The sequence below is a fragment of the Macaca thibetana genome, chromosome 11, assembly GCF_024542745.1.
Source record: "Macaca thibetana thibetana isolate TM-01 chromosome 11, ASM2454274v1, whole genome shotgun sequence".
NCBI classification, from domain to species: Eukaryota; Metazoa; Chordata; class Mammalia; order Primates; family Cercopithecidae; genus Macaca; species Macaca thibetana.
Window position 1 is genome coordinate 104,297,897 of NC_065588.1, and position 21,523 is coordinate 104,319,419.

The window sequence follows — 21,523 nt, forward strand, 5'->3', positions numbered from 1 at the left end:
CTAAGGATTCCCACCATGTGTTATAAACAAATATGGACCAATAAGGCTGGTTAACTCTGTGTGTGTGCTGGGGGTGAGGGGGATGACAGGCATGGGGCTGTGCACACTTCCAGCATGCGTGAGTCTCTGCACACGTGTGTGGACTCCTGCCATCTTCTCTGTGGTACAATGGTGTCCAGGTGATGTCTTCATGAGTGGAAGGGTCAGTCAGTTTCTGGCACTCGTTGCTTGCATGTGAGGGGACATCTCTCTGTTGGATGCCAACAGAACTCCCTGGGCCACTGAAGGCTTGGGAACCCCCGCGCCTTCTGTGCCGGCTCTGAGCATTCAGAGGAGAGAGGCTCTCTTGTACAGAAGGCCTCTGAATCACCCCACTTGCCCCACAGACAGGAGGCCCCGAGGTCAGAGGTCAGAGGGTGGCACTTCCACAGAAGACAGTGCCACGTAGAGGTTAGGATGAGGGGTCTGGAGTCAGACAGGCCTGGGTTGAGTCTTGTTCTGCCACTCACCAGCTCTGCCCTTCGGGAAGGTGACTGACCTCTCCAGGCCTTGCTTGTCTCATCTGTAAAGTGAGATTAAACCCAACCTACCAAGCAGAGACCCTGGGGAGAGGCAATGGCACAGGGTACATGGAAGGGCCTGGCGCATAGTAGGCGTGCAACAAAAGGTGTTTATCCATTTTTCTTCCATCCCAGGAGGGTGCCAAGGCTGAAGGCTGGGATGCAGGAAAACTGGGTCTGGATAGAGTCACCCTCCAACTCCACTTTAGACCTCAGTTACCCCACATGTCAGTGAGGAAGCTGACCTGGAGGTCATGAAGAGTCCTCCCTCCTGCTTTGAAGGCTGTGAGCCCACCTCTCAGTCCTGCTCAGAGCCGGCGGTAGGTGCTGGCAACCCCTCCAAGGGCACAAGGTTCTCCTGGGGGGAAGAGAATTTGAACCTGTAGAGGTGGGCTGGGGATCACAGAGACCACCTCACCACCACCCCCGCAGACACACACACACACACTGGCTTGGACAGAAAGATTGGACTTGGGTGATTTGGGGGTGGGGACGCCAGTTGTTTTTCACTCTTGGTGGAAAGTTCCTCTCTGGAGAGGGGTTGCTAATGGGTGCTGTCACCATTCCTAAATTAGAGTTCAATCCACCGTGGTCAGTGTGGAACCAGCAAACGGCAATTTGCTTGTGTTTGCGGCTGGGAGCGATGAGGGCTGCCAGGGAGCAGCGTGTGCTCTGGGAAGAAACTTGCAGGGCAGGAACCAGCTCAGCCCTGGCCTGGCTGTGACTCTGGGCCACTCCTCCAGCCTCTGTGAACCCCCGGGTTCCTCATATGTAAAACATCAGACCTGAACTAGTTGGTGTCTAAGGGCCTTTTGAACTCTAGGATTCTATGCTATCATAATCATAATCTTGATAACAGCTAAAAAGTATTGAGCACTTACTTGGGTCCAGGACTATGCGAGACATTTTATATGGACAGAGGTTATTTCATTCAAGTTTCTCCAAGCCTCAGTTTCCCCTTATGTAAAGGAAGGCTGTTTCACTAGGTATTGGATCTCCAGGCTTCTTGTAGCTCTGTCACTTGCTGTAAGGAAGAAGCTGAGTGACCGGAGAGTGGCCTTTGAGCTCTGAAGAGGACAGGGTGAACTGAACTGCTTCAGTGGTCCTAAGCCCCTTCCCCCAAAAACTCTGTATCAGCTTCCATTGCTGATGAAAATTAAGGGCCAGCAAATACTTTCTGTAAAAGGCCAGAAGGTAAATATTTTAGGCTTTGAGGGCCACATTCCCCTGAGCCCCAGCCAGAAAGAAATTCTAGTTCCTCCCACAAGCCCTGCCAAGCACCTGGACCTTGGCCTTTTCTAAGCTCCAGCAATCAACAAGCATTTTTCAGCTCAGCCTCTGAGAAGTGATCACATCCCACTGGGACAGGAATGTCCTCACTGTATTATTAAGGAGACGGGCTCTGGTCACACTCAGTTCAAGAACAGTCCTGAGCAGAAACCATAAGTCCTGGTGGGATGGACCCCCACCGACCCTTTTCCACCTCCCAGTCTCTGCATGGTGTCTCCCGCTGCCTGGGACATTATTGCCCCGGATCCTCCCATGACTGTCTCCTTGTCATTTTGCAGATCTCAGCTCAAATCCCTTCTGAGAGGGGCCTTTGGGAACCACTCTACCACACACAGCTTCCTCCTATTCTCCATTGCCAGGACTTTCCAATTATTTCAGTGACCCCACAGTGAGAAATGCATTTGACATTGTGAGGCACACACACAACCGAAGCAAAGGTTCACAAAATAACATTTCTCCTTACTGCATGTCAGCCAATGATAGCTTACTCCCCGCCATTCCCTTTCATCCTATCCCAGTCCACCCTATCTCCTCCCTCCTGCCTTCCTCCCTGTTCTCTGCCATTCCCTGTAGGTCTGCCCCGTGGGTAAACACTCTGCCCAGAACCAGCAGAGTCATCCATTATCTCCCCCAGACAATTAGCAGCCTATTAAGGAACTCGATGCAAATGTGCACTAATTGACCCAAGACACAGCAGCTTCTGGAGGAGAAGGATCACTCCAGATGGCTTAATGATAGGGATTTAGAAGTCCCTTCAGAAGTCCCTCTTGGGGAAGAAAGTGATCTGCGCTTGGAGAAGGGCTGCCAGCTGCCTCATGGGTTGGCCAGTGGACTGTGTGACCTGCGCCTTGGGGCCCCTTCACCAAACCACTGGACAAGGGAGACTGTCAGTTCACCCCTTCATCCCTCTCCAACCCCTGACCCTTCCTACAACATGGCCTCTTCTCCGGAGCCCACAGTTTGGATATTTCATTGACATATACCTCAGTGGGTCTCTGCATTTTTTTTTTTTTTTTTTTTTTTTTTTTTTTTTTTTTTTTTTTGAGACGGAGTCTTGCTCTGTCGCCCAGGCTGGAGTGCAGTGGCCGGATCTCAGCTCACTGCAAGCTCCGCCTCCCGGGTTCAGGCCTTTCTCCTGCCTCAGCCTCCCGAGTAGCTGGGACTACAGGCGCCCACCACCTCGCCCGGCTAGTTTTTTTGTATTTTTTAGTAGAGACAGGGTTTCACCGTGTTAGCCAGGATGGTCTCAATCTCCTGACCTCATGATCCGCCCGTCTCGGCCTCCCAAAGTGCTGGGATTACAGGCTTGAGCCACCGCACCCGGCCTGCATTTTCAAATATATGATTGTCCCCCCTTTTTAAATAGACTTTTAAAAAGCCATTTTAGGTTCATAGCAAAATTGAGCGGCAAGTACAGAAAGTTCCCATATAACCCCAGACCTTCCTCCAACAGCCTGCCCCTCCATCAACATCCCACACCAGAGTGGTCCATTTGTTACAGTGAATGAACCTACACTGACACATCATTATCACCCAAGTCCCCAGTGTCCATTAGTGCTCACTCTTGGTGTTATACTTTCTGTGGGTTTGGACAAATGTATAATGACATGTGTCCACCACTATAGTATCATACAGAGCAGTTTCACTGTCCTAAAAATCCTATACTCTACCTACTCACCCTCCCTCTAGCCCTCAGCAACCACTGATCTTTTTATTGTCTCCATAGTTTTGCCTTTTCCAGAATATCATATCTTTGGAATCGTACAGTGTGTAGCTTTTTCAGATTGGCTTCTTTCACTTGGTAATATGCATTTAAGTTTCCTCCATGTCAGTTAGCCCTGAATAATACTCCACTGTCTGGATGTACATATTCCTTTGGGTAGATTCCCATGAGCACGATTGCTGGATCGTATGGTGAGAGTAAGTTTTGTTTTATGAGTTGCCCTTTGAAGACTAACTGTAGCTTATTGAGCCCTTTTGGTGTATGTACCTAGCACTATAGTAAGAAAAGACAAATGAAAAGTTTTCTCATTCAGTGCTGTCTATAACCCTGGAAGGCTTGGTCCTACAAGATCAAGGACCCAAGGCTTTCTCAGGTCCTTTGTCTCTTCTTTGTCACGGTTCAGTGTCTCTTCTCTGCTCAGCTACTTTCTTCTCCTTCTTCTCTTTGCAGACTTAACTTTTGCTCTTTCTTTGGGCATCTGGTGACAGCTCCTGAGGCTACAGGTCCATAGTCTAAGTGATCAGCAAAGATGTGAATGTCTCAAATCCCAACTCCATATTTCTGAGGCCAAGAATGGATTGACCCGTTTTAGATCTGAGCCTACCTATTATCCACCAGCAATGCCAGTGGGAAGGGTAATATGCTGCAAACACAGCGCCTGGGGTCTGCCTCTGTAAGCAAGGGGTGGGTGTCACACACTAGACAGACTCCCCAAAATGTATCCTCCACACCTACCTTAGGTAGTCATCAATCATGCACCAACTCATTGAATCTTTATCTTTTTCTGAAGTCTGGGCAAAGGGTGTTGTCATGAGAAGAGGTAAATGTTTTGTTTAGTTGGCCAAAGTTGTGGCAGAGAATAATTATCTACCAAGAAACTGTCATGACAGGTTTAGCATACGGTTAAGAGTGCAGGCCCCAGAGCCAGACTCCCTGGGCTGGAAGCCTGTTCCACCACTTCCTAGCTGTGTGACGCGGCACAGATGACTTAACTGCTCTGATTTCCTCATCTGTAAAACGGAGCAAACAAGTGGAACCTTTCTTATAGGGCTGTTGTAAGGATTACAAGTTACTCTCTAGACAGTGTCTGTCACATAGTTGGTGCTCAATAAATACTAGCCCATATTGTTATTACGATGCTATGTGTTTTAAAAACAGTAGCCCATTTAACCCTCCTGCCTTCCCAGTGAGGCAGGTGGATTGGCCCTATTTTGCAGGTGAGAAAACTAAGTAGCAGAGAGGCCCCTTGCTGAAGATCACACAGCCACCATGACCCTGAGGATGCAGGAGTGTGTGACTCTGGCCCTGAACCCTTTCCACGTTTCCTCTCCGTGGCCATTCCTGTCCACAGTGGCCCAGCCTGACTCCCTGCAACAAGCGAAGATGACTGTAAAGATTGCCCATGGAGCAAGAGGCACTAGAGTCATTACCCAGAAAAACAAAATTTTAATATTTATTTATAATGGATACCATATGCTCCCTCTGATTTTTTTATTTAATTACATCATGGCAGATGGCTGGGTGTTAAAGGCCATTAAGCTAATGGCACTTTGCCTTCTCATTTATTTTCTTGAGTTTTGGGGAAGATAAATGAAAATGGACATGGTTGGCAGGCTGTGAGCACAGGGTAATGCTGAGTGAGTTTCCTTCCTGGGGACAGAGGGAAGTGTGGGGACCCAGGGGATTCTTTCTGGAGGTGGGGTGAGCGAGTGCAGAGGGCAACGTACGGGTGTGCCTAGGAACTGGTGACGCTTTCCTGGTGTGTACATGCTTCCTGATCAAAAAAGTGGGAATGTTGTATCAAAGATTCTGCAGAATTGTTGCATCAAAGATATGCAGAACCACAATGTGTCCATCACAGGCACGATGGAATCACTAGACTACAGCACACCCACGAATGGAAGGGTGTGTCCCAGAGGGGGTCTACCACTGTACGGGGTGCAAAAGCCTTCCCTAGGGTTAGTTGGGTTAGTAAAATTCTGGATTTCTAAGACAATGAGTGAAAGGATTTGGCATTTATAATGGCATTTCTTCTCAGGCCGTTTCATTAAGTCACTTGCCAAATGACTGGTCCTCCAGCAAGAAGGGTGAGAAAGAACTTTGATTAAAGGAATTGGGGGTTATCTACCTGGAGAAGTGTTTAAGGCATGGCCGTCCATATCTTCAGGCTCAGAAAGGTTCCTTTCATCAAGGCTTGGATTCAACTGAGGGATCAGTGGTTAAGAGAGGGAATAGCTGCCTTTCTGGTCTGCATAGTGTCCGCCATGGCATCATGACACTGAGGCTCAGTTTTGCACTTGAATTCATGCTCCACTTTTTGTGTGCCTGGGAAAGTTACCTAATCTCTGTGAACCTTAGCTTCCTCATCTGTAAAGTGGGTATAATATGCCAATGTCTCATCATTGTTAAAAGGTCCTATATTGCCTTCCAGGGATCTGTATAAAGATTTACATACAGGATGTTTATCATAGCATTACTTATTTATAAGAGAGGGAAGACTGGAAATATTTTACATGTCTAATGATAAGGAAAAGGTTGAAAAACCATTGATATGATACCATTGATATGCTATGAATAAACCACATTGATTCCTATTCTAAGGAATCAACTATTCCAAGAAATAAATACCACTGATAAGTAGTTCATTTAGGAAATGAAGAGCACACTTACTCCTGTCCTTCCCTGAGTGGGGGAGTTAGACAGGGAAGGGAAGAAATCAATAAAGGGTGTGTTATTGAGTCATCTATTCCAGAGGGTGGTTGAGGTTAAGTCCCACTGGAGAAATATACACTTCAGAGTTATTCCAGCTGAGGAGCAAGGAAGCTGGGGCATTTATACACCAACTCCCATCAGTCATTTGTTGCAGCTGCTTCCAAATGTTAATATTCTCACATGCCTTCCCTGCACAAAATCATTCAAGGTGCTGGAGAAACCTCTCAGACAACCAGATAAGCATTCAGAATTTAACTGAATGTGGTGGGTGGGTGGGGCACGTACAGCATCTGTTACAGATCTACCAAACCAACCAAAAAGAAAAGGGCTGACAACATTAAGTGTTGGTGTGGATTTGGAGCAACAGGAATGCTCAAACTGTACTGGAGAAGTTATGACTACAGCAACCTTGGAAAAAAAAACTGGCATCTTTTAGGATAATCATAAGATACTCATACAAAACAAACAAACAAACTAGTGCTTTCACTTCTAGGTATATATGCATCCTACATTAATTCTTATATACATGCATCAGGAGAGAGGTATGGGAATGTCTGCAGCAACTGGCAAGAGGAATCCATTCTACCCAAGCCACATGAGCTGAGAATTAATGAGGGAGAAATTCCATGAAAGAAAATGGAGTCCTTGTATCAGAACGAAGGGGCACTGAACAGGCAAAACCACATGTATTCTCCAGAAATTATTATAAGATGTAGCATTTTCACCTAATATATATAGATATGATATGATACATTTGTATATATTGACTTATTTAGTTCTTACACTAACCGTAGGAGATAAATTATATTACATCATCACTCTATTGATGGGGAAACTGATGCTCAAAGAAGTTAATGACCACCTCAAAGAATGATAGTGGGGATTAAAAGGCATAATGGGAATAAGATGACTGGCACATAGTAAGTGCTCAACAAACACCAGTGACTTCTGATATTTTTATTATTAGAACAAGACTGAAATTTTACCTGGGCTCCCCACTTTCTTGGAAACTTCCCAGATGAGTCTCCTACCCAGAACTCTTAAGAAATCAAACCTTCGTGAACCTGGTGTATCAGTAACTATTTCTTGGTGAAGCTTGGGTGGTCTGGGGTCAGTTGGCCGCTGGGTCTGCCCAGTCCCTCCAAACTACCTCTGCCCCCCAAATCAGGTGCTGGGGGTTGTAGAGAGGGAGTCAGCCCCCTACCCAGCCTCACAGGCTTCCATTCTGACCGACTCTAGCCTCTAGAACCTGGAAGGGGGAGGCACCCTTTTACTCCCAGGGGAGGTAAGGAACCACAGGGCAGGCTATGCCTCTGTTTTTCTTTCCCCTGCAGGGCAGCTCTCTCCCACCCATCTACAAGTTGGCAGCTCAACACCACAGCCTCATTCTGGTGCTAAAAATAGGCTGTGTTTAGACACTTTGAGGCTCCTGCTGGAAACATGAACTGCAGTAACCGAACGCTGCCACTCCCAAAAAGGGGGCCTCTCAGCCTCCTCCCTGTGGAAACTCACGCCAGCCCTGGGAGGGAGGCAGAGTAGAGGTTGTCCACCACATTTAACAGATGGGGAAACTGAGGCTCACAGATGTGTCATGTAAAATAAAAGGGGATGAAGTCGTGATAGCCAGCCCTGGGGATTGTCTCATCGAATCCTCCCCACACCTCTGGGAGGGACGTTCTATGGTTTACTTAACTTTATAGAGAGAAGATGGCAGCTCAGACAGATGAAGGGCCCTGTCTGGACCTCACACCTGTAAGTGAGTGACAGGAGGGGATGTTAATACAATTATGATCCTCAACGTGCTATGAACAAATGGAGACAGAGAGAAGTGACTTGCTGAAGGCCAACAGCCCCCATCTCATCTCACCCAGGGTTGTAGACACATCATCTGTGGATTGGGAAGAAACATCACACCTGCCTTGCAGCTATCCCAGAGGGAGGATATGGGAGAACGTAATATAAAACCTTCAAACACAGTGTCCAGCATATAGTAGGTATTCAACAAATTAGTTAGTTTCATTTCCCCATTCCCTTTGAGGCAGAATTTCTGTCTGGAGAGAGATAGCAGAAAGAGACACAATGACAGATAGACTAGAGACTTGGAGAGATAGAGACGGAGAGAGCAGCAGGAGGGAGAGAATGACAGATGGATGTGGGAGGCAGGGGAGTCTGGGATACCTTTGAGGACATGGGGCTATGGCTCAGCTGAATCTCGGAACCCCTGAACCCCAGAACCACCCAGTGCTGAGTAACACAAGATGCTGCCTCCACAGAGCCCTGGATTTACAGTTCTCCAAGGCTGTCACCTGAGTGTTTTGGCCAGTGTGTGAAGCCATGGTTGTACGTTTGAGCCCTGGGAGGATAAACCTGACTCTTTTTACTTATTTTTCTCTACCAGTGTTTCTTGGGACCCTCCTATGTACCAAATAGCCTTATCACCTCCATGGGGCTCAGATTCCAGGGGGCTCTTCCTCCGGGTAAGCCCCCGCCTCCTGCTAGCACCGGCAAGATGCTGTGGGGTGGCTCAGTTCAGCACCTTCCCTCCCCAGGAGGAAAGGGAGCTCTGAAAGTGGGGTGTGGGCACGGCCCCCCTCCACATCCCTCCAGCAGATCTCCTTCACTGTCCACATCACCCATGCCTCAGTCTCTTTCTGTTCCCTGCCAGCCCCTAATGAGCTCATTATCCTCTTAAAGCCCATTTGGCACCACTTAGAGAAGAGATGTGTTGGAATATGAAAGAATGAAGAGGGAACAATGAAAAAGGACTAGACCCAGAAATATCCTCAGAGAGGCAGAAAGCCACAGGGAACACTACAGCTGAAAACTTTGCTGTCTCCACGACAGCAAATGTGCTGAGGTGGCAAATGGCTTTCAAGTGTCTCACATGTGCCCCTGAGGGGGCGAGGGTGGCACTTATCTTGAGCATCTCCTGTGCATCAGGTATTCCTCCTACAATGTTTAATCCAGTCCTTGCAGCAATATACTTTTTAGGGGAGAAGTCAAGATCCTTTAGGCCACTTTACACGTGAGGAAACTGAGTCTTGCTGAGAAGAGATGTCTTGCCCCAGTCACTCACCTGGGGGAATGGAAGAGGCAGGATTTGAACCCAGGTCTGTTTGCCTGTGGAATCCACCTCTGTTCTTGCCTGAGTGCCTCTGGAAGGGCTGGTGTCCCCTTGCCCATCCCACGAGGACTGCTGGCTTTTTCTCATCCCAGCCCAGCGGCAGAAACATCTGGCACATGTGTTGGCACGACCATGAAATGTCAGTGGATTCTCATGTGCGTTGTTAAGACATAGTCCCGAATCCTGAGCTTGGCATCCAAGGCTTCCCATGGTCTGGCTCCTGCCCACCACTTGGCTATATTCCCAGCCCACAGTCCCCCAGGCTCCTTTGTTTCTTCCCCCTCAGTGATGCACCCTTATGTGGGCTGTTCCTCTTCCCTGGGCTAACCTTCTGTTGCTCCTTCACCCAGAGAATTTTGACTCCTTTTGCAAGACCTGCTGGCTTAAAGACTCCTGCCTGGGGAAGCCCTCTATGGTCCCCCCAGGCAGTTGCAGATAAAATATATAAATATAATATCTAAAATATATTTATATATATATATATATGTACAGTTGTTTGTTTGTTTTTTCTGAGATGGCGTCTAACCCAATCACCCAGGCTGGAGTGCAGTGGCGCTATCTTGGCTCACTGAAAGCTCCGCCTCTTGGGTTCACACCATTCTCCTGCCTCAGCCTCCCGAGTAGCTGGGACTACAGCCGCCCACCACTACGCCTGGCTAATTTTTTTTGTATTTTTAGTAGGGACGGGGTTTCACCGTGTTAGCCAGGATAGTCTCGGTCTCCTGACCTCGTGATCCGCCCATCTCGGCCTCCCAAAGTGCTAGGATTACAGGCATGAGCCACCGCGCCCGGCCCCCCCACCCTAATATTTCAAGCCAAATTCTGGGAGCTTATGTGCAAGGGCTTTTTTTTCTGGGCATATATCTATAGTTGTCGTGAGATCTTCAAAGAGTTACAAGATCAGAATAGACATATGGTTAGGAATATAGGCTTTGAAATCAGGTGGCATTGGGTTTACCACCCTGCTGCCACTTACTAGCTCTGTGACCCTGAACAAGTTACCTAATCTCTCTGATACTCATTCCCCTCTTGTGTAAAAATAGATACACGTCTCCCTCATAGAACTGTTTAAATGAGAGTATTTATATGTGTAGAAGAATGTCTGGCATGTATTAAGTGTTCAATAAACATTAACTATAATATTGACTGCTGTATATTATACACACATCTACTATGGGATTTATCATTGTCTGTCTAGCACAGTAATTGTTTACATTGCTTTCTCCCTCAGTTGACTCTGAATTCTCTGAAAGCAGGGACTGTGAATTATTTATTCCTGCATCTCAAGCACACACATAGTAGGCAATCAGCATATGTTTTTAAATAAATGAAAGAATGAGTGGATGACTGGATGGGTAGAGAGTTGGATGGATGGATGGGCTGCTTTAGTTCAGATAAATAGATGAATGAATGTATAGTTGGACAGATTAATGAATAGATGAATAGTAGGTGGATGGATGGCTCAATGAATAGATGGATAGGTGAACTGCTGGAAGACAAATGGATGGATGGATGGATGGATGGATGGATGGATGGATGGATGGGTGGGTGGATGGATGGATGCATGGCTTAATGAATGGGTGAGTAGGTGGACTGATGGATGACAGACAGATGGATAGATGGATGGCTTAATGAATGGGTGGGTAGGTAGACTGCTGGATGACAGACGGATGGGTAGATGGATGGATGGATAGATGGATTAATGAATGGATGGGTGGGTGGATGCTGAATGATAGACAGATGAATGGTGGATGGATGCATGGATAGGTGGTTGGCTTAATGACTGGATGGGTAGGTGGACTGCTGGATGACAGACGGATGGATAGTTTGACTTTACAAAGGCATGAATTTTTGTCTGTTTTGTTCACTTATTTATTCCAAGTGCCTACGAGGGTGATTGGTGCATAGTATGTGCTCAGTACTTAGTTCTTGAACAAATGAGTTGGCGGACTACCTTAAACCACAGTTAAATGCTGACACTACTATCTGGATTAGGAGAGTATGTTACAATTTGTATCTTCCATTGACTGACTATGGAATCTCAGGCGTTGGCTAAGATGGTCATGGAGCCCCCTGCTGGTGGTAATATGAAAAAGCATTGCCTAAATGGAGTTTCCTGTTTTCTCATTTACATTCTATTTTTCCTCTTGACTGATAATCCTGAACATTTACTCATAAAGCTGTGGTTCTCAACCCTCCATGCTCATAACCATTATCTGAGAGCACCTGGTTACAGCTGTGGGTTGGAAAGGTCAGGAATCGATATTCACCAGGCTCTCAGGTGATTCTGAATCAGTTGTTTCTCAGACCCACATCTGGGAGACCCTGACAAAGGGTGAGGGTCTCACCCTTTGGTAACTGGGAGGTAACTGGGAGGCTGTTGGTAACTGGGAGGCTGTGAGGATCGGCTACTGTTTGGGGAGCTGTCTCTGAATTCTCAAGTGATGTCCAGACTATGTGGGAAAGAGGCAGAGTCAAAGAGGCACTGGTTAAGAGCTGTGATTTGCAATTTGGACTGTCCTGGGTTCAGATCCCAGCTCCATCACTCACCGGCTGTGTGAACTCCTTTTCCTCATCTGTAAGGTAGGGAAATAGTTACCTCCCATAGGAATGTTGGGAGGAATAAAGGAGACAACAAGTGTAGATGGCTGGGCACAAAGCTGAGCACATGGTAGACACTCAATAAACACTGAATGGACAAATATGCTGCTAAATAACCCTATTTTCCTTCTTTTTCCTTTTCTTCCTTGGATAGAGGAGAGGGGCTATGGATTTTATTTTTCCCACTAGAATGTGAGCTCTGTGAAAGAGGGGATTTTGCCTCTCCTGCTCACAGCTTAATTTCCAGCACCTAGGACAGTGCCTCACACAAAGTAGGTCTCACTATTTGTTGGGGAAAAAAAAATGAATGAACCTGGTTTGGTTCAGAATTGCCCAGGTTCAGCAGGTAGTCCAGCAAGGACCTTGAAAGTACTTTTCGGACTTAAGGTAATCCTTGGATCACTGTATATTTGACAAATATATAGTAAGTATGGAGCAAAGCAAACCACTGGCCCATGAGAACCTGTGCTTGTCCAAGATGAAGTTTGTCCCCAAATCAGGGCCCACTAGGATCCAGGCCCCCAAATTCCCAGTTTGGTGTCAAGAAAAAGGCAGTGTTCTGGAAGACTCAGGGATGCTCTTTATCCGACACTGCTCTTAAGCCTTTTCATGCCATTGGTGGTTTCCTCCCTCTCCAGGCCTCTGCATTTCCCTCTAGGATGCTCAAGAACCCTGTGGGTTCTGTGCTTTGGTGAAGTGGCTTCTCATGCCTGTGTCTCCACTGTTTTGCAGGTGGCATCCCTGAATCCTGACTGGATGGAAGCCCACCAGCTTCTGTTCCCATGAGGTAGAAAGGCCAAGCTTGGTCTTCAGCTGGGGAAGAGGCCAGAAACAAGGCCCCTGGCGAAATAACCCAGATCCATTGGCCTGAGGAGCAGAGAAAGGGTGAGAAGTGAACTGCAGCTGCTGGTAACCCTCAGAAACCTTCTCTGATTGCTATTCTCACAGTTCTTTGGGAAGACTCTGAAGTGAAGAACAATATGTAGGAAAATGGGACCAACTCATGTGTGTTCTGAGCCTCAAAACCCCTTTCTTGGCGCAAAGAAGCTCACCTTGAGTTTGGGAGGGCTGGTAAGCTCCATCCTTTCTCATGACCTCAGCCAAGCATTGAACTTGCCCTCCCCTTCTGGCCTTGGTGATCACTTTTTCGGGAAAAGTGAGACTGAGGACCCCCAGGTGTTCCATCCCTAAGAAAAGCTTGGGAAACCAAGCCCCTTCCATCCCCTCCCAAGCACCCCAGCCAAGCCCCAGAGAACCAGTCCGGAATGATCCCGCTATGGCCAAGCTCTGGTTCAAATTCCAGCGGTATTTCCGCCGGAAACCTGTGCGCTTCTTTACTTTCCTGGCACTCTACCTGACTGCCGGGAGCCTTGTCTTCCTTCACTCTGGCTTTGTGGGCCAGCCCGCTGTCTCGGGGAACCAGGCGAACCCCGCGGCCGCAGGAGGCCCGGCTGAGGGTGCTGAGCTGCCCTTCTTAGGCGACATGCATCTGGGCAGAGGTTTCCGGGACACTGGTGAAGCCTCGAGCATCGCTCGCAGGTACGGACCCTGGTTCAAGGGCAAGGATGGGAATGAGAGAGCCAAGCTTGGCGACTACGGTGGAGCCTGGAGCCGAGCCCTCAAGGGGAGAGTTGTCCGGGAGAAGGAGGAAGAGCGAGGTAAGAGCGAGGAACATCTGGACACTGAGGGGTTGGGGAGAAGGGAGGAGATACTAACAATATAATAACAGCTGTCAGTTTTCAGTGTTTAATAGGAACCAGCTGTCATACAGTTGTAGCTATAAATAAATAGTGCCTTCCATTATCATCCCCATTGCACAGAGGAGAAAATTGAAGCTCAGAGGGATGAAGCAGCTTGCCCAAGGTCACACAGCTTGTCAACAGGCAAGTTTGGATTTAAATTCCACATCTATCAGAGGTCAAAGTCTGACTCTCCCCTGCAGCCTTTCACAGTCCTTGTTAAATATACATGAAAATAAAAACAGTCAGCATTTATTGGGTACTTACTAGGCACCAGTACTGTTTCCAAGCACTTTACATATGTAGAAACATCACAACTCTAGGTGATATATTTTATTTATTCCCATTTTAAAGATGAGGAAAGTGAGGTACCAAGAGCACAAGATTACACAGATAAGTGGCAGAGCTTCTGCTCCACCAGACTGTCTCTCAGTCCGTCTTGCTGGGTCCCTTGGTGATGGATCCCAGGGGACACCATTGCCCTCGATAGACTTCATTGCATTTTCTCGGCCATTTATAATCTTAAAAGGCTTTTCTTCATGAGTGCACCACCTTATTTGATTTTCACTGCACTTCATGGGCTTAAACAAGGCCCCTATGATCCTGTGCCCAGATAACAGATGTGGAAACCAAGGCTTGAAGAAGGGAAGACACTTGCTCAAAGCTGCGCAGCTGGTCAGCAGCAGGAATGGAGTTTAAATCTGGCCTGAACACTCAGTTTTCTAAGGCTGTCTCCTAGAGTCCACTGGCATCTACCCATCCAACCAGCATGCTAGGGAGGAACCCACAACCCCTACAATTCATGAGATTAACACAAATGGACATTTCAGAAATCTGGGCCAGATGGTTTGGGAGAATAAACTACCAATCAAGGCAGATGGAAAACTTCACTAGCCTTTGTGTTCTACTGTGATTCAACTCATAAAAAACCCTTCTCCTACTGTGGAAGGGAGCAGGATTAATGCAACACATTCTCCTGCCCCAGTCTCCCCCTCCCCCTGGCCTTGGAACCATCTAGAAGACTCTATCTTTCTGCCCTTAGGAATTTCCTAGACTTCTGCCTCTTCAAGAACCAATGTTCACAGGGAGGCAAAGGAGATGTTGGAGGTGGCAGAATGGATCAGGGGGTGTGGATTCATATTCCAGCTCCACCCCCACCAGCCATGTGGCCCAGGCAAATGGTTTTACCTTTTCAGGACTCAGTTTTGAAATCTGTAAAATGGGGATTTTACTGGATGCTCCTGAGAGTTCAACGAAACAAGAGTCATGAAAGCCTAGCACTGAGTAGGTGCTTAGAGGTACTCAGGAAGTGCTCCTGGGATCTCCCTGGGGATCATCTTATAGATGTAGGTGAGATGTGAGGTGCTGCACCCCAGCCACTCCAGACTCCATTCTGGACTTTGAAAGCCCCAAAGTCCTTGCCAGCTTACACCTTGGGATATGCTCCCCATAATGCTTAGGACAAATTCCAGACCCCTCCCATAGTCCAACTCTCCAACCTCATCTTATAACCCCACTCCCCTCATCATGCTCTGCCCCACTGTCCCTGCAGTTCATTGAACACACCAAGCCTGTTTCTACCTTAAGATCTCTGTATATGCAGTGCCTTCTATCTTGGATGCCATCTCCCCAGATGTTTGCACAGCTTCCTTCTTCCTTTCCTTCAAGTCTTCAATCAAACCTCACTTTCCCATAGAGACTGTCCCAGAGCATCCTAACTCAAATAACCCCACTTCCTACCCAGTCACAATCACATTCCCCGACTCTATTTTCATCATAACACTGAACGCCATCTGAAAGCATCTCATTTACGTGTTTGCCTCTTTGTTTAAGATCAGCCTGTTCTACTGGACTGTCAGCTCCAGGAGGGCAGGGCTATTGCCTGTCTGTATTCTATCAGCACCCAGGACAGCACCTGGCTCAGTGCTGTTGCTGAACACCTATTTGTTGAATGGGTGAATGACTGGATGAATAAACGAATGAATGACTATCCCTCTGCCTGGAGTACCTTTACAGGGTTAGCTCTACTCTTCCTCCAAGTCTCAGCTTTGCTAATCTTCAAGAAATTTTCCCTGATCCCCTTGCAGACTTGATCAAATGTTCCTCCTCTATGCTCCCTGACATGGCACTTATATTAATGGCAATTGTGTATGTTTGTCCACATCCCCTGATAGAATATGAATTCCTTGTGGCGTAGATACAGAAATGACGTTGTCTCTTATTTGTTGTAACAATGAAATACTGTCATCAATACCGCTAATAATAATTAACATTTCTTGAGTACCTACTTTGCACCAACCACTTGTCTATTTGCTTTTCATGTATTATTTGAATGAAATGATATATGTAACATGCTTATAATATCCTTTGGCTTATAATAATAGGTCACTTAATAGTTGCTGTCCTTGTTATTTGTAGTAATATTAGCTGATATCTAGTGAATGATCATTACAGGCTAGACCACGTTATGTGTTTCATTGACTCATTCAATTACTACAACTCAGTAAGTTAGGGATTGTTATTCCATTTCAGAGATGGCAAAACTGAGATCCAGAAAGAAATCACTTACCCTAGTTTACATAGATCAATAGTGGAAGAACCAAGGTTTAAAACAAGGTCTGTTTAATTCCAAAGCTTGTGGGCATTCTTCTATACCATGCCAATTGCACCCCCACCATGCCTTATCCAGCAATCTTATATATTTTATGAAGTGCAGAGAGAAGGAAGAGAAAATAAGAACATAGCCCCGAGGCCAGGGCTCTCAGCAGACAGCCTTTGGAATCAGGCAGTGTTATTAAGAAAACACAAATCCAGCCTGTCCTTGATTAACTTATTCAGAGTTCAGCGAGGAAAGACAACATATTAGATTAACGCTAATAAAAATGAGACGTTTCTCCGACCTGACGCTAAACTCATTTGGTTTTCTCCAAAGCTGGCGAGGGCTCTGCTTGATGCAGTGATGCAGGACTCAAGCTGTAGAGGATTCAGAGCCCATCATGGCCCAGGAGTGGGAGGCGAGGAGCTGCACCCAGGCTGGGCTGAGGCTGGGCAGGAGTCTGAGTTCCTTGGTGTGACTGACACCTACCATACGCCAGTCATTTACCTAGGACTGTCTAGGTTCACATGACCCTGTGAGAGCCTGTACTTTGAGTAGCCAAATCAGGGTTCAAATCCTAGTCCTGCAACTTGCTGGCTGTGCAGCCTTGGGCAGGTCGCTTCACCTTTCTGACACGCCATTTCCTCTTTGGGATAAAAAGTACTTAACATCAGATGACATTGTGATGATTACATAAGGTAAATTCAGCGTGTGCTCTCTAAGTGCCAGTGCTATTCAAAGCATTTACATCTATTACATCACATAATCCTCATAGTAATGAAGGAAGATAGACACTGTTATTAACTCCATCTTACAGGAGGGAAACTCAGGCACAGAGAAGTTAAGTAACTTGCCCAAGATTACCCACCTGGGGGAGGGAGCAAACCAGTATGTGAACCCAGGTGTTGTGAGTCTCACACCTGAACCTCAACCACTACATCACGTCACTTCTTATTGTACAGAAAGTACATGCCAGCTATTATTATTATAATAAGCTGGCATGCCACCTTAATACATGCCAGTTATTATTATTTGTACTGTAATTTTGCAGGAGAAAATGGGGGAATAGAGGTAACGTGACTTTCCTAAAGTCACACAGCTAATCTGGGGCAGAGCCAGGAGCCAAACCCACTTTGACTTCAAAGGCTGTGCTGCTTCTATTTCCATGAGATTATAGAGAGGCTTGGGCTGGGTGTGAAGGTGGTCATGGGAAGATTTAGTCTGCATTTTTTTTGAAGGATAGCAGGAGCACCCACTTCCCATCTCCTCCAGCTGAAGATACAATGGCTGCAGGTTACTAAAGTGCTCTGTGTCAGGGACTGTTTGTCCATATTCTCCTTTCAACTTCATATCAGGTAAAAATATTGAGTGCCATTTCATGGATGAAGAAACAGAGACTCAGAGAGGTTCAATTATTTGCCCAATATCATACAGCTGCCAAGAGGCAGAGCTGACTCCAGCCCAATTTGATCAGAGTCCAAAGCCCTTATTCTTAACCACTGGACTTATACTACCTCTTTCTTAAAATATATGATCTCTAACTCCATTCATTCATTTATTCATTCATTCATTCCATATTTATCAAACACCTACTACGTGCCCAGATCTTTGCTGGGAGGTGGAGATACAGGAATGATTCAAGCACAGGTTGTGAATATTCCTCAGAGGAAAAAGCTGTGCTTTTCCCCATTGTAGCACCTTTTCATTTCATTACAAATTCTTCTACAATAATCCAAAATTATTTCTAATTTGAAAATAATAATAGACAATACCAACAAAATTTAGAAGAGTTTTGGGGGACTCAAAAGGAGGGACCCCATTCAGTCATGGGGTATCATAGCTGGCTTTCTGGGAGAGGAGACGGGTAAGCTTAGTATGTAGGATCCTTAGGCCTTGACCAAAGTGAGTGGTGCATCCCTTCTGCCCTGGGAAAGCCTAGATATGAGCAGGAAATTCCATCACCGGTACAAAGAAACCCGGGCAGCACTGGGTGTTCTTCTGGAGGGACCACCTTCCAGGGTTTCAGAGAATTCCCAGAAGGAGAAAAATTGTTTCTTGTGTCTTCCTTCTGTGTCAGACCCTGTGATAGCTCAATGCATCAAATTAATGTTACTTAGGCCACTCTTAACAATATCTTTGTATTAGCTTTCTCAGGCTGATATAACAAAGTATCACACACTGGGCGGCTTGAATAACAGATATCTATTCTCTCACAGTTCTGGAGGCCAGAAATCTGAAGTCAGGGTGTTGGTAGGGCCATGCGCTCTCAAAGGCTCAAAGGGAGACTCTGTTCCATGCCTTTCTCCTGGTTTCCAGTGTTCTCGGCCATCCTCAGCAACCCCTGGCTTGCAGCCACATTACTCCAGTCTCTGCTTCCGTTTTCACATGACCATCTCCTTTGTGTCTGTGTCTTCATATAGCCTTCATCCGCCTCTGTGTCTTCATATAGCCATCTCGTTATAAGGACACCAATCATATTGGATTGGGACCCAACCTACTCTTTAGCCTCATAACAAAATTCCATCTGCAATGACCCTATTTCCAAATAAGGCCACATTCTAAGGAACTGGGAGTCAAGACTTCAACATGTCATTTGGGCGGTGGGGGGCCACAGGGCACACAATTCAGCGTAACAACCCTAGTTGAATTTTTGCTCCCACTTTTCAGGTGGAGAACTGCACCTCCAAGAGCTTGAGTAATATTTGAGGCTATTGCAGCATCATGTGTGAGATTTGAACCCAGATCTGGTTGACTCCAGTACAGCGTGAGGCCTCCTGTTTGTGAATCTGTTCACAAATTATAAATCAGAGGCATACAAATTAGTTCATGTTTAGCTACCCTTTTAACAAATCACCTTCATCGAAGAGAGCAAAATTTCATGAAAAGATTAATTGAAGCAAAAGAAAAAAGTAAAGGGGAAAAAAAACTACCACCAGGAGAGTTCTTTTCAGATGCTGGTTTCTGTACTGGAGATAAATAGCCCAACTGGAGTGACTTTGCCATTTCAGCAGTCTTCAGACCGCTGTGGAGATGAGCTGATAGATTGTGTGAACTCGGCCATTAATCCACCCTCAAGTGGCCTGTGATTTTGTCACTGTTTTACATATCTGACCTCCTGTCTCTGAGAGATTCTGCTACCACAGCAGGATTTGAAGGTGGAGCCCTGAGGAATGGCTGAAGAGGACTTTAGCGGGCTGGCAGTAACCATGCTAATGAGCTCAGCAGGGTGATACAACTCTGAGGACAGGAACCATGGTTGTATTGGTCGCAGCCTGCACCAAAGGTCTGTGGGAAAGGGGTCACCAGATCTTTCCCAGGACAGGAGGGACACTGGCTCAATATTGATATCCTGATCCATGGAGCTCAGCCCATTAATCAGGCCATGATGCATAACATGCCTGCGTTTTCCAAAAGCATTAATAAAGGACTATGTATCTTCCTCTCCCTCCTGTTGACAGATAAGGAAACAGAGGGTCATTCATTCATTCAACAAGTCTTTGAGCACCTGTTGTGTGGGACATCTCAGCCTGATGCCTGGTCTGGTGTGAGGGTGAGGAAGGGGATAGAACACCATTTAAAAGCCCAGGCTTATAAAAAAGAATAAGATCATGTTTCTTGCAGGAACATGGATGGATCTGAAGGCCATTATTCTTAGCAAACTAATGCAGGAACAGAAAACCAAATACCGCATGTTTCCACTTTTAAGTGGGAGCTAAATGATGAGAACACATGGACACAAAGAGGGGAACAACAGACACTGGAGATTACTTGAAGGTGCAGGGCGGGAGGAGGGAGAAGAGGAGAAAATATAACTATTGGGTACTACGCTTAATACCTGGGTAACAAAGTAATTTGTACAACAAACCTCGTGACACGAGTTTACCTATATAACAAACCTGCACATGTACCCTGCACTTAAAATAAAGCTTAAAAATAAATAACTAAAAGCCCAGGCTTTCGGGAAGATGGACCTATGGTAAAAACCCCAGATCTTCTCCCAAGAAACCACCCCACTTCCCAGCTCCATCCTCCTCCTGGGCAGGTCTCTCTGGGGAGACACCTCCTCCCAATCGTGGACTCAGTGTGGCATATAGGAAGGGGCAACTTTGAATAGATAGACCTGGGCATGGATTTGGTCTGAGACCCTCACTGTGGGGTGGACTCGGGCAAGTTGCTAAGCTTGAGTATCAGTGTAGTAGTTACTGTTCCCCCACATCCTGGTGCCAAGGGACAAAAATCCACCTTGAACCAGCTTAAGCTAAAGATGAAAATGCATTGTGTCATGTCATCAAACTACAGCAGTGGCTCTGCTGGACTGGATTTTTTAAATGAATAATTGGTGGCCTTCTTCCTGTCACTCTCATCTCTGCTCTTCTATGCCTTGGCTTGTTTGTTCTCCTACACAGACTGGCCTTGGTGCCAGGGATTGGGCTGGTGGTAGCTCTGGGGTTATAGCACCTGGGAGAGGCAGATTTCTTTCTCCCAGCTTTACTCTCTCAGAATGCAACAAATGGGTCATGTGTCCTTCCTTGAAGCAATCACTGGCTGCTGGGATGGGCAATATGTTTGACCCTGCCAAGGTCATCACGTCTCCTGTGGTCAGGGAAAGTAAGGTCTGCTGATGGAAAAACCTATCTAGAGCAGATGCTTTGAAGGCACAAACAGTCCACTACAGTCCACCCCTTCACTCCATGGTGGACATGCAATGGACATACCCACATACATCTTTACTCCCATTAATTTGCTTACAAAAATCTTATCTAACATGACCACTGTTCCATAGGTAGCCAAATGTGCCTATCCTCACCTTAAGGTGAAGTCACCCAAAGTCCTATGACATCCAACTTCAAGCCCAGCATTTCTGCAGCATGAGCATTCCTCCTCTTCAGGTGTTGGGGTGACCAAAGAGAAATGAAACTTCCTCAAGTGTAAGATGGTTGGAGGACAGACCTGGGCTTTAATTTGAAGTCAAATGCTACAAGCTGTAGGTACGTGGGCAGATGACATAGGTTCCCATTGCATTTTGAAAAGAGGAAAAGCAGATGTAACATGAGTAGTTACCAGTCAGAACACACACCATATGCCCAAACTAAGACGTGCTTCTAAGGTAAACAGAAGAGTCACTATGATCAGTTCCCTCATCTCTAAAATGGGTTCATAAGAAGTTTGTGAAGATTG

General features: G+C 46.4%; 2 protein-coding genes across 14 annotated transcripts in view; both read left to right on the forward strand.

Annotated features, from left to right (window-relative positions):
• ISCU (iron-sulfur cluster assembly enzyme) overlaps positions 1–21,523 on the forward strand; it is a 627,706-nt gene that overhangs the window by 244,770 nt on the left and 361,413 nt on the right. Inside the window, exon 1 of one of the 9 annotated variants that reach the window (XM_050749904.1) lies at positions 7,164–7,167. The exons of the other annotated variants lie outside the window; for them this stretch is intronic. The gene's annotated coding sequence lies outside the window, so the exon portion shown is untranslated. Of the gene's footprint in view, positions 1–7,163; positions 7,168–21,523 lie in introns of those variants that run through there. 9 annotated transcript variants of the gene reach the window in all.
• The window catches only part of WSCD2 (WSC domain containing 2), a 125,905-nt gene that overhangs the window by 53,579 nt on the left and 50,803 nt on the right, over positions 1–21,523 (forward strand). For 3 of the 5 annotated variants that reach the window (XM_050749756.1, XM_050749760.1, XM_050749755.1), the window contains exon 2: positions 12,743–13,668. In XM_050749756.1, the coding sequence (XP_050605713.1) occupies positions 13,287–13,668 (382 nt within the window). In that variant the 5' untranslated portion in view covers positions 12,743–13,286. The remainder of the gene's footprint in view (positions 1–12,742; positions 13,669–21,523) is intronic. The other 2 variants (XM_050749757.1, XM_050749759.1) reach the window with 1 other exon arrangement.